At 52.1% G+C, this 12,491-nt stretch overlaps 1 protein-coding gene across 1 annotated transcript in view; it reads right to left on the bottom strand.

The window, feature by feature from the left end:
- Window positions 1-623: 623 nt before the first annotated feature.
- LOC141730220 (uncharacterized) overlaps window positions 624-12,491 on the bottom strand; it is a 229,979-nt gene continuing 218,111 nt past the window's right edge. Inside the window, 2 exon segments of the mRNA XM_074547651.1 lie at window positions 624-736; window positions 739-1,570. Coding sequence (XP_074403752.1) covers window positions 624-736; window positions 739-1,570 — 945 coding nt within the window.

Raw genomic sequence — 12,491 nt, 5'->3', positions numbered from 1 at the left:
CTGGGATGCTCGGTTTCCACGGGCCGGGGTTCAGGAATGGGATTCCCCAATTTCCTGCTCCCACTAAAACCGCCCTGCCGTCGCTGCCCTCCCACCTCCCATGGAAAGAACAAAAGGCAACGATCCCGGGCTGGGATAAGAACGATTTATAGGGAACAGCAACAAGATAAGGAACAAATGGAACAGAAATTATATCGATAACAGAAGGGATAAGAAAAACTATTTACAGGGAAAACTAAACACAATTCACTGGGTCTGCCTGGCCACAATTTCCCCTGCCTGGAAATTTCAACCTTCTCTTCAGGGAGAGAGAGAGTCCCTTTCCTGCCCCTAGCAATGATCTGAGGTGGGAGTGAATGTAATGACAGGGCCATGGCCAGACCCTCATGTTCTTCCATCCCACATCATATCATTGGCAGGGGCAGGAAAAGGTACAGCTGCCTTCCCAGCATGGATCACAAGGAAAATGGGTTCCCAGGGCTCTTCCCAACGTGGGTTCTCCCATGGGTGATAAAGCTGAAGCAGTGCATGAACTCTTCCTGCAGTTGGGGCATGTGCAGGGTTTCTTTTACTGGTGACTCCGTTGGTGTCTGGTCAAGTGAGAGCTGCTGGTGAAGCTCTTCTCACACTGGGGACACTCGTAGGGCCTCTCCCCAGTGGATGCGCCGGTGGGTGATCAGGGTGGAGTTGTGCTTGAAGCCCTTCCCGCAGTCAGGGCAGCGGAAGGGCCTCTCAACCTCTGAATCCGCTGGTGCTGGACGAGATAAGAACTGGTGTGAAACTTCTTCTGACACTCAGGGCACTTGTAGGGCTTCTCCCCAGTGTGGGTCATTTGGTGGATGATCAGTTGGGGCCTCCTACTAAAGGTCATCCCACATTCCCCACATTTGTATGGCCTTTCCCCAGTGTGGATCCTCTGGTGGCAGCTCAAGAGAGACTTAAGACTGAAGCTCTTCCCACATTCCCCACATTCATAGGGCCGTTCTCTGGTGTGGGTCTTCTGGTGGGAGATCAGGTTAGAGTTCTGGCTAAAGTTCATCCCACATTCCCCACACTTGTAGGGCCTCTCCCCAGTGTGGGTCCGCTTGTGCCTGATGAGGTGGGAGTTGCGCTTGAAGCCCTTCCCGCAGCTAGGGCAGAAGAAGGGTCTCTCATCCGTGTGAATCCGCTCATGCAGGAGAAGATCAGAGCTGGTGTGAAACCTGTTCTCACACTCAGAACACTCGTAGGGCCTCTCCCCAGTGTGGATGCGCCGGTGGCTGACAAGGGTGTAGCTGCGCTTGAAGCCTTTTCCACACTCAGGGCAGCGGAAGGGCCTCTCATCGGTGTGAATCTGCTGATGCTGGAGGAGACTGGAGCTGGTCCGAAACCTCTTCTGACACTGGGCACACTCGTAGGGCTTCTCCCCAGTGTGGATGCGTTGGTGGGTGATGAGGGCGGAGTTGCAGCTGAAGCCCTTCCCACACTCCCCACACTCGTAGGGCCATTCCCCAGTGTGGATCATCTGGTGGCACATCAGGGTGCTGCTCTGCCTGAAGCTCTTCTCACACTCTGAGCACTTGTAGGGCTTCTTCTGATCATGAAGCTGCTCATGGACCACCAGCTCTGAGCTCTGGCTGAAGTTCTGTCCACCTTCATGGCTCAGGGTGGGTCCTTCCTCCTGAGAGCACCCTGGGCTGGCTTTGGAGCCCCTCTTCCTGTGGGATCTCTGAGGCATTTCCTCCCAGTTGGAATTCTGCACTGTGGCACTGCTCAAAACGGCCTCTTCCACAAGATTCTGTTGGGGGAATTTGTCCTTCTTGGTCTCCATCCTCAGCTTCTTGTCTGGGGGAGGAAAGACAAGGAGAAGATGGGATTTGCCTCCGTGCCAGAGGGAAGGGGAAGGAGATCCCCCCAGTGCATCCCCGGCAGGACAGCGTTGGCAGCAGGGTTGTCCTGCAGCCAGGGGCTGTGCTGGGCTGGGAGATGGAGCTGGAGAGAGGGGGAAAGGGGCACTGACTTCCTCCTCACCTGCCTGGGTGTCCTGGGGCATCTTCCTCTTCCTCGCAGTCTCTCCCTCCATCTGGCTAAGTTTTAGGAACGGGAAATTCTGTTTTGGGAGAAAAACAAGCAATGAGCACACTAAATTTTGCACCAGATTGAAGGCAAAAAGGGGGAGAGTCTAAGTCAGAATTCCAATTCAAAAACAAAATTAGGATCATTAGAAGGCAATGATACAGAAACACTGCCTCAAACTCACAGAGTCAGGATATAACCTGACACCCTCTTGGTCAGGGTGGTGGCAGCAGTCCCATTAAATGGTGGCTACAGTCCTGTTGGAGTGATGAATGCGATTCTGTCCAAGAAGTGATGCTGTAGAAGGGTCTGGTCTTCTTCTGAAGGTCCAGTGGTGGTTATGGAGCTCTTGTCCTCTGGCAATCCAGTAGGCAAGCTGCTCCTGGTGTTGAAAGCCTCAGCTTATATCCAGGCAGGAATGCTTGGATCCTCCCCCTGGGCGGAGCATCCCACAATGGGATGATGGAATTTTATCAGTCCTGCAGAGACACTCAATGGCCCATTCACAGAAGATATCTCCCCTGGAGGGCATTATCAGGGCTGAGTCATGGAAGAGATAAAGAACCCTGCCCCACCTGTTTATAGCAGTTGTGAAGTTGGGGATTGAAAACATGCATTTGGTTACGTCTTGCATGGCAACGTGAAACAGTGGGGTAATCCCTGCTCAGGGGGTGAACACCACCCCCCTTACCCAAACTGGCTCAGCTGTAAAACCCCCACCATGGGAAGGCCACACACACAGGGGACAATGTCACACTTGCCCTGCTCCAGGGGAGGTCTCTGTCCCTCTCACTCCCTTGCTCTCCCCCCCTTTTCTCTTTCTTTCCATCTCTCTCTCTACCTCACATTTACTGTTCAATAAAATCCACCTTGGATTTGGTCTTTTTAGCATCTTAATTGGGGCAGAGGAATCTCTCCAACAATTTTCTTAACCAGATTGCGACATTATTTTGCCATAGTGAGTTCAGGGCACTGTTCCCTGACCCCAAGTGCCTTTGACACCAGCATGGTTCCCTCCTCTGAGGAGGGTGTGGTTCTCTCTGGAAGAACTCTTGGAAACTTGGACACAGCTTCCTCTGAGTCACTTATGGAAGAACTGATGAGGAAAATGGCTGTTGTTGGTCTGGATTGTAAAGAAAATATTTTATTGTCCTTCCTTGAAAAGTTTATTAAAATCACTGGAGGAGAGGGAGCAAATGATACCAGCGAGATTGAAAAGGTTCGTTCACTCCAACATGAAAAACACAAGGCTGCTGAAAGTCCCAGAAGAAGCCCAGCTCAAGTAGCTGAATTCCCAAATAACTCCAGCCAGGGGTCTCCGGGAGGATTCTTTTGAGGAGCGTTCAGAACCGGCAGATCCCGGACTTGAGCCCCGGATATCTCCAGGCTCCCTAAGAGGAGCTTTTTTGGGGGCAGAGGAGCCGCAATCGCCCCTCGGGAGGGTCCCGGGGGGTCCACATGGGGATGGCTCAGTACAAACAGGACAGGACATTGGTTTTGGAGATCCCCGTGGAACGGGGGACCCCCGGGGCGGGGAGAGGGGAAGGGGCGATACCGGAGCTGGGGGACCCCCGGCAGCCCGGAGATGAGGCGGGGATGGGACCCCCTGACCCTGACAGGGGTGTCCTGGGATGACTTCATGATGCTCGTACCCTCATGGGTCTGTTTAGCCCAGAAATGAGTTCTGCACCTTTAAGGCTGGTTCTGAGAGCGAAGCGAAGGAGGAAGAAGCTGCAGTTTGTTTTCAGAAACTGCACTCACTCCTCTACATTCCAGCTCCTGGATGGACAGACAGCAGGACAGAGCTCTCCTTTGCTTTTAATCAGTTTTTAGGACTCTGAGGCAGAGAAGTTCCCTGGACTTTGATTTTTCTTTTTCTTTGGAGCTGTTCAAACCTGCTCTGGACTGAACAACCAGAACACCACCGGCAGGTCCCGCCTGAGGCCCACTGAGATGGACCTGGGCCGAGGCATTTCCAGTGCTGGACGGACTGATAATAGACTGATAAGTGACTGATAAGACACTGATAAGACACTGATAAGACACTGATAAGACACTGATAAGACACTGAGTGGGCCGAGCTACAACCAAAGGAGCGACTTTCGGAGTTTGTCATCTATTTTTGAGCAGCAGGAGGTTTTATTGCTTAATATTGTTCAATTTTTGTGCTGGTGAATGCTTTGCCTGTAAAATAAAGTTTTTTTAGAATTTTCTCCCCGGAAATATTTTCCCGGACTGGCTGAGGGTGGGGCTGCTGAATCGGCATTCTAGAGGAAACTGCTTTTGGAGGGTTTCAACCAAATTTGCCCTAAACCAGGACAGGGTGGTGGAAAGAATGGGGAACCCCGAGTGGCTGGATTGAGGGGAGGCTGGAGAGGGGGACCTTGGGACCTCAGAACCTCACAGAATCCAAAAGCAGGACCCTGGATGGGGGGAATCCCCAGGACCCATGGGATCCCCAGCAGCCCTGAGAGAGGGGACCACCAGAACCCCAGAGGGATGAGACTGGAAATGGGAAAATCCTTGTGTTTTTTTTTTCATTCACTCTTGATTTTTGGAGGTTTTTATGCACAGCAGGTGACTTCTAGAGATAGACTTGGGTGGGAGGAATCCCCAACCCAAGGCATTAACACCTTGTTTTTCCCCCAACCAGGATTTTCCCCAAACCTTCCCGATGTGACATCCCCCCTGTCCTACTCTGGGTGAGCTCAATCCCAAACCTGACCCCAATTCTGGTCTCAGTCTCACTCCATGTTTAGACACACTCAGGTCTGTATTATTCTCATCCCAGTCTCAAACTCATCTATCCCAACCCCAGCCCGAAAGTCAATCCCATGTCTAGCCCTAACCCCAATCCCACCTCTAATCCAATCTCAGCCCCAACTCCAAGCCCAGCCCCAATTCCAGCCCCTTCCTAAATCCTCAGCCCCAAACCAAACCCAGGTTCAGTCCTTCTGGGCGTTTGGGGGTGTCTCTGTCCCTCTGACCCCGATGATGTTTGGGTGGGGTCACACGTTTGGGGTGACGTTTGGGGTGAGTGAGAGGGAAAGAGACCCCCCCAGGCCTCCCCAGGGGTGAGAAGGTCAGAGAGCTCCCCCAGCCCCGAGCACCCTCAGCGGTGAGAGGGACACAGAGCCCCTGGTCCCCAGCCCTGCACAGGCGTTGCCTGAGGCCAGAGGGATGGAGACCCCCCGAGTGTCCCCCAGGGTGAGGAGACAGAGACCCCCGAGCATCCCCTGGGCTGAGAGGGACAGAGACTGCCCCTCTCACCCCCTGGCACAGGGGTGAGAGGGAGGGAGACCCCCCAGGCATTTCCTGGGGTGAGAATGATGGAGACCCCCTGGGGAATGGCCTGGGGTGAGAGGGACAGGGACACCCCTGGGGAACGGCCTGGGGTGACAGGGACAGGAACAACCCCCCCAAACCCCTCCCAAGCATCCCCCAGTGTGAGAGGCACAGGGACCCCTTAAGCATCCTCTGTGCACTGGACAAAATAAACTTGATAGAAATAAAACTTGACTCTGCAAAATCACTTTGAAGAATATATGCTCTTCCCACAAGTAACTTGGGATGAAAGCGCAAACAAATCCCAAATATGAATAAACCAACATTCCAAGCAGTGATGTGGCAATTCCAATACTCATTGCTTCCTGCACAGCTCCAGCTCAGCTGCTGGCCAGTTCCAATAACAGGAAAGTGGAAATTTGGCCCAATACAGATTATTAAAAGGAATGGAAAGCTCTGTGTAGCAGTCACAAAGATGACAGGGATAAAGAGAAAAATGATTGTCACATTTGGTAAAGCCCCCAAGCCTGGGAATTCAGGACTTATTCGGAAATTTATCTACTTGAGCTGGGCTTCTTGTGGGACTTTTAGCCGCCTTTTGTTCCTCACTGTGGGGTGAATTAACCTTGTCAGTCTTGCTGGTAACATTTGCTCCCTTTCCTCCAGTGATTTTAACAATTTTATAAAGAAACACAACAAATTATTTTCTTTACACTGGCCACCCATAAAAGCCATTTTCCTCATCATTTCTCCCATAAGTTCCCCAGGAGGAAGGAGCGACTGTGTCCAAGTTTCCAAGAGTTCTTCCAGCAAGAACCATAACCTCCTCAGTGGAGGGAACCATGCTGTTGTCAAAGGCACTTGGGGTCAGAGAACAGTGCCCTGAACTCACTGCGCCAAAATAATATGGCAATATGGTTAGTAAAATTGTCAGAGAGATGCCTCTGCCCCAGTTAAGGTGCTAACGCGACCAAATCCAAAATGAATTTTATTGAACAGTAAATCTGAGGTAGAGAGAGAGATGGAGAGAAAGAGAAAAGATGAGCAACAAGGGACCGAGACCTCCCCTGGAGCAGAGCAAGTGTGACATTGTCCCTGTGTGTGTGCCCTTCCCAGGGTGGGGGTTTTACAGCTGAGCCAGTTTGGGTAAGGGGGGTGGTGTTCACCCCCTAAGCAGGGATTACCCCACTGTTTCAGGTTGCCATGCAAGATGTAACCATATGCATGTTTTCAATCCCCATCTTCATCAACTGCTATAAACAGGTGGGGCAGGGTTCTTTATGTCTTCCATGACTCAGCCCTGATAATGCCCTCCAGGGGAGATATCTTCTGTGAATGGGCCATTGAGTGTCACTGCAGGACTGATAAAATTCCATCATCCCATTGTGGGGTGCTCCGCCCAGGGGGAGGAACCAAGCATTCCTACCTGGATATAAGCTGAGCCTTGCTACAACCAGGAGCATCTTGCCTACTGGATTACCAGAGGACAAGAGCTCCATAACCACCACTGGACCTTCAGAGGAAGACCAGACCCTTCTACAGGATCAGTGCTCTGACAGAATCACATTCATCACTCTAACAGGACTGCAGCCACCATTTAATGGGACGGCAGCCACCACCCTGACCAACAGGGTGTCAGGTTATATTCTGACTCTGTCAGTTTAAGGCAGGGTTTCTGTATCATTGCCTTGACCTTCATTTTCTTATTAAATTGTAATTCTGACTTAGCCTCTCCCCCAGGTTTGCCTTCAAACCAGAACAAAAGACAATGTGCGCACCCTTTGTTTTCTTCCCAGAACAGGATTTCCCATTCCCAAACCTTGATTGGATGGAGGAGGAGGCTGCGAGGAAGAGGAAGGAGCCCCAGGACACCCAGGCAGGTGAGGAGGAAGTCAGTGCTCCTTTCCCTCTCTCTCCTGCTCCATCTCCCAGCCCAGCACAGATCCTGGAACAAAAGACAATGTGCACACCCTTTGTTTTCTTGCCAGGACAGGATTTCCCATTCCCAAACCTTGATTGGATGGAGGAGGAGGCTGCGAGGAAGAGGAAGGAGCCCTGGGATACCCAGGCAGGTGAGGAGGAAGTCAGTGCCCCTTTCCCCCTCTCTCTTGTACCATCTCCCAGCCCAGCACAGCCCCTGGCTGCAGGACAACCCTGCTGCCAAGACCGTCCTGCCGGGGATGCACTGGGGGGATCTCCTTCCCCTTCCTTTTGGAATGGAGGCAAATCCCATCTTCTCCTTCTCCTTCCTTCCCAAGACAAAAAGTTGATGATGGAGACCAGGGAGGAAAAATCTCCTTGGCAGAACCTCATGGAAGAGGCTGTTTTGATTGACTCCACAGTGCAGAATTCTAATGGGGAGGAAAATACCCAGAGATCCTGCAGGAAGAAGGGCTCCAAAACCAGCCCAGAGTGCTCTGAGAAGGAAAGACTTACCCAGAGCCAGGAAGGTGGACAGAGCTTCAGCCAGATCTTGGAGCTGAGGGCCCAGGAGCAGCTTCATGATAAGGAGAAGCCCCACAAGTGCTTGGAGTGTGGGAAGAGCTTCAGACAGAGCAGCACCCTGATCAGCCACCAGATGACCCACACTGGGGAATGGCCCTACAAATGTGGGGAATGTGGGAAGGGCTTCAGCTACAGCTCCCACCTTGTGACCCACCAACGCATCCACACTGGGGAGAGGCCCTACGAGTGTGGGGAATGTGGGAAGGGCTTCAGCTGCAGCTCCGCCCTTGTCACCCACCGACGCATCCACACTGGGGAGAGGCCTTACGAGTGCCCCACATGTGGGAAGAGGTGTCATTCCAGCTCAAATCTCCGCATGCATGAGCGGATTCACACAGAGGGGAGGCCCTTCCGCTGCCCTGACTGTGGGAAGGGCTTCAAGCACAACTCCACCCTCATCACCCACCGGCGCATCCACACTGGGGAGAGGCCCTTCGAGTGTCCCCAGTGTGGGAAGAGCTTCACCACCAGCTCTGCCTTGACCAGACACCAACGGAGGCACCGGTAAGGGAAGCCCTGCAAATGCCACAAATGCAGGAACAGCTTCAGGGACCACTCCAGCTCCATCCCCCATTGGAGGGCCCACATTTGGAACAGCCCTGGTGATCCATTTTCCCTGTGATCCATCTGGGAAGACACCTGTCCCTTTACCTGCCCTTGCCAAAGACATGATGTGGGATGGAACAACATGAGGGTCTGGCCATGGCCGTGTCATTACATTCACTCCCACATCAGGTCATTGTTAGGGGCAGGAAAGGGACTCTCTCTCTCTCCCCCTGAGGAGAAGGGTGTCCTTTCCAGGCAGGGGAAATTGTGGCCAGGAAGAGACTGTTGTTGATATATTAGTTTTCCCTGTAAACAGTTTTTCTTATCCCTTCTGTTATCAATATTATTTCTGTTTCTGTTTGTTCCTTATCTCATTGCTGTTCCCAATAAATTGTTCTTATCCCAGCCTGGGATCTTTGCCTTTTGTGCTTTCCATGGGAGGCGAGAGGGCAGTGAGGGCAGTGCAGTTTTAGCGGGGGCAGGAATATGGGGAATGCCATTCCTGAAACCCAGCCTGTGGAAACAGAGCATCCCAGCTGGTGCCAGCCCTGGTGGCCATGGCAACAGCCTTGGGAGCGGGTCCCTGGCTGGGGCTGTGGGAACCTCTTCCCTCTGGTGCCCAGGGACAGGAGTGGAGGGAACGGCTGCAGCTGAGTCAGGGCAGGCTCAGGTTGGATGTCAGGAAAAGGTTTTTGCCCAGAGGCTGCTGGGGCCCTGCCCAGGCTCCCCAGGGAAGGGTCCCAGCTCCAGGGCTCTCTGAGCTGCAGCAGCGTTTGGACAGCACTGCCAGGCCCAGGCTGGCATTGTTGGGGAGTCCTGTGCAGGGCCAGCAGTTGGACTGGAGGATCCTGATGGGTCCCTCCCAGCTCAGCCAATTCTGTGGTTCTGGGATCCCATGAGCCTGGGATGTGGCTGCCAATGGTTGCCATGGCAACGGGCTGTGGCTGCAGGCCTGAGCTGGTGTCCATGGCAACCACCCCTGGCATGGGATCTCCATGGAGCTGCTGAGGGACTGACCATAGCAACAGGGGGCTGGTGATGGTTGCCATGGAAACTGACCATAGCAACAGGGTCCTGGTAATGGTTGCCGTGGAAACTGAACAGAACAACAGGAGGCTGGTGATGGTTGCCTGCTAAGGATCAGATTTGTCACAGGCCCTCAGAGGGGTTCCATGGGAACTTTCCAGGAGTCTCCAGGCTGTTCCAGAGCTGGAATGTCACAGGCACAGACAGGGGCTCCATGGACACCTCCCAGGGCTTTCTCGGGATGTTAAAGAGCCCTGTGGTCAGAGGCAGTCACAGCCATTCCATGGTGACATCCCAGGGGGACCTTGGGCTGCAAAGGCACCGATCTGTCACAGGCACTCACGGGGGCTCCATGGTGACATCCCAGGAGTCCCCAGGCTGCCAAAGAGCCAGGATGTCCCAGACACTCACAGGGGTTCCTGTCATGGGCACAGTGGTAGCTTCAGTCAAAGTTTATTACAGAAGTTTCTGTTGGGTCACGAGGTGCAGAAATCAGCCCCAAATACCCCCAAGGATGTCCAGGCTTTCTAAACTCCTTCTGGGAGAGCCACACTGGAGCAGCTGTTTCCAATCCCAGCTGCAGACTTTTCAAAAATTTTTGTGTAAAGAATTATAAAGCGGGAAACAAACCGTTGTAGAATTTGTCCCACAGGATTAGGGATGGCAAACCAGATATATTTATGTAAATATGTATTATCTATTATGGTAATTATTAGAGAAAATTGTCTAAATCAGAAATATTTACCCATGATTTAAGAGATGTATAATATATTATATAGAGCACTAAGAAATTATTTCAAAGCATCTGTATTAAAGCAAAATCTGTAATTAATCAGAGATTGATGTCACTCCTGCAGACCATTGACTGTGGGCAAGTCCCTTTGGCTCAGCCAGGAGCAGTGACCTTGAGGGGTTTCCCCACTGCAGGGAGGAATCCCCACCTCCCCCAAGAAGGGAAATGTCAGGAGATGCTGCCATTAAAATTTGGGATGTGGCTTTTCCAGTCTGAGGTTCTGCCCTGTCAGTCAGATGTGCCCAGGCTGGGCCAGCTCAGCAGCTCTGCAGAAGCTCTCAGTGGTGTCACTTGGTTGTTCCTTTCTCTGGGGATTTTTCCACCCCTGCCACCGCTTCAATTCCCTCTGAGGAATCTGAAATTTGGGATGGAGGAGTCAGGCTGGTTTCAGCATGATTCACCCCAAAAGCAGTGTGACACCCCTCCTTCATTTCCCACTGGGGGCTTTGCAAACAGGGCCTTGCTGGGGTTGTTGGAGCCCATTGCAGGCAGAGCCTCCTGCTCCAGCAGGAACTGCCTTTCCTGTGCCATGAGCAGGGCAGGCCCCGCGGCAGGAAAAGCCCCAGGCTAGCCCCAGCACAGGGAAGGGCTCGGGCACAAGGGCAGAGTGCCGTGCTGGGAGCTGTGCCAGGGAGAGCCTGAGGCATCAAGGGCACCTTGTTTGAGAGAATTGTTTGGGGAATGGGAGCAGGGCTTGTGTGTCCTGCTTGACCCAGCCCAGGCAGGGCTTTCCCAGCCACATTCCACACTCCATTGCCCAGCTGGAGCCTCTGGTGCCTCTGAGTTGTGCTGCCCCAGCCCCAGGGACGCTCTCCTTGTCTGCCCATTCCCCCACGGTCTCTGGGCAGGGATGGCCTCAGTGGGGGCTGCTGACATCCTCAGCACCTTGGAGGCTGCTGCTGAATTTTCCTGCTCCAGAGGCTTGTTCAGCCTTCAGCTCTTCAGTGCAGGAATTCAGTGTCCCAGGGCTCATTAACACTCAGAACATCTAAACAAGCCAAGCCTCTGGGGATAATTTGACTTCAGTTTCTAAATCTTGTGTGGTTAATAAGAGAGATTTCAGAAGTGCATTCAACTGAATATGATCTATTTTAAAAGACAGTGAGAAAAGATTTTTTAGGTCCTGTTTAGGTTTTTCTTGTTTCCTCTGTAAATAGCAATCTCCAATTGACACTGAATCCAGGTACCTCCTCATGCAGTTTGAATAGATATAAAAATCAAGACCCTTCATGACTTCAATCAGACTCTGTCCCTACCCCCACCCCACCCTTTCCCCATCCAAGCCGTGGCACTCAGAGCAGCCTTGTGCAAATCTGAGCTCCCTCCAGCCCAGGCTGCACCTGCAGCTTTCAGCTCCTTGGCTCCAACTCCCACCTGCTTTCCTTGGAGAAGGAGCTGCCCAAGACACAGAGGGATGCTCACTTCTTGTCAGCCAACAAAGCCAAGGGAAGGCTTAGCACCATCAAAGGCAAAAGTCATTCCTCTGCTGGATATTAAATCCACTTTCCACAGCAGACAGTCTCAGAGCAATGGAAAACACCTTCTGTGCCCAGCACAGATCCCAATATCCCTGCAAACCCTCCCTGCCCCGATTCTGCCCAGATTTGCTCTTTGCACACACGAGTCACACACTGAAGTCAGGGGCCCTCTACATTCCCAGATGGACGAAAAGAGAGAAAGGGGATGAAGAGCTCTCCTGTGCAGAGCCAAGGTCCAAGTGCAGCCCCTGCAGTGGGAACCACAACTCATCAGGTTTGTGTCCTTTCGGGTCAGGTGCTGGTGACACTCAGAGGCACAGAAAGGTTTCTTGCCAACAAACACAAGCTGGACATTTGAACAGTTTAATAATCATCACAGCTCTCTGTGATGTCTCTGCAGACTCTGACATGTCCCCCATCCCCAAGGGATTTCTGTACAGCAACAGTTTTAAACAAGGCATAAGGTAATTCTGTGATAGATAAAAACACAATTAAAATGATATTTATTATATATTTATTTGAACTTCAGAAATATTGGGCAATTTCTTCCAGCTCAAAGCATGAAGCCAGTCTGTTGAGAGGCACCTGACTGACCAGAGAGCATCTAGAGGAGGAAATCAGAGAGCAGTAGAAGTACATAGATCCACCTGCTGTAAAAGAAGAGATGTCCTTAGACATGGCCATTTCAACAGAAGAGCTGAAAACACCTGAAGGAAAAGGGAGATGAAGTAATAAACAGAATATTGGTGACACCCGTAGAAAGGAAGATCAGTATTTTTCCTCCTGCCATCAGTACACCTTGA

Source organism: Zonotrichia albicollis, chromosome 9, assembly GCF_047830755.1.
Source record: "Zonotrichia albicollis isolate bZonAlb1 chromosome 9, bZonAlb1.hap1, whole genome shotgun sequence".
Classification (NCBI taxonomy): Eukaryota; Metazoa; Chordata; class Aves; order Passeriformes; family Passerellidae; genus Zonotrichia; species Zonotrichia albicollis.
This window is presented reverse-complemented; position numbering and strand designations above follow the sequence as displayed.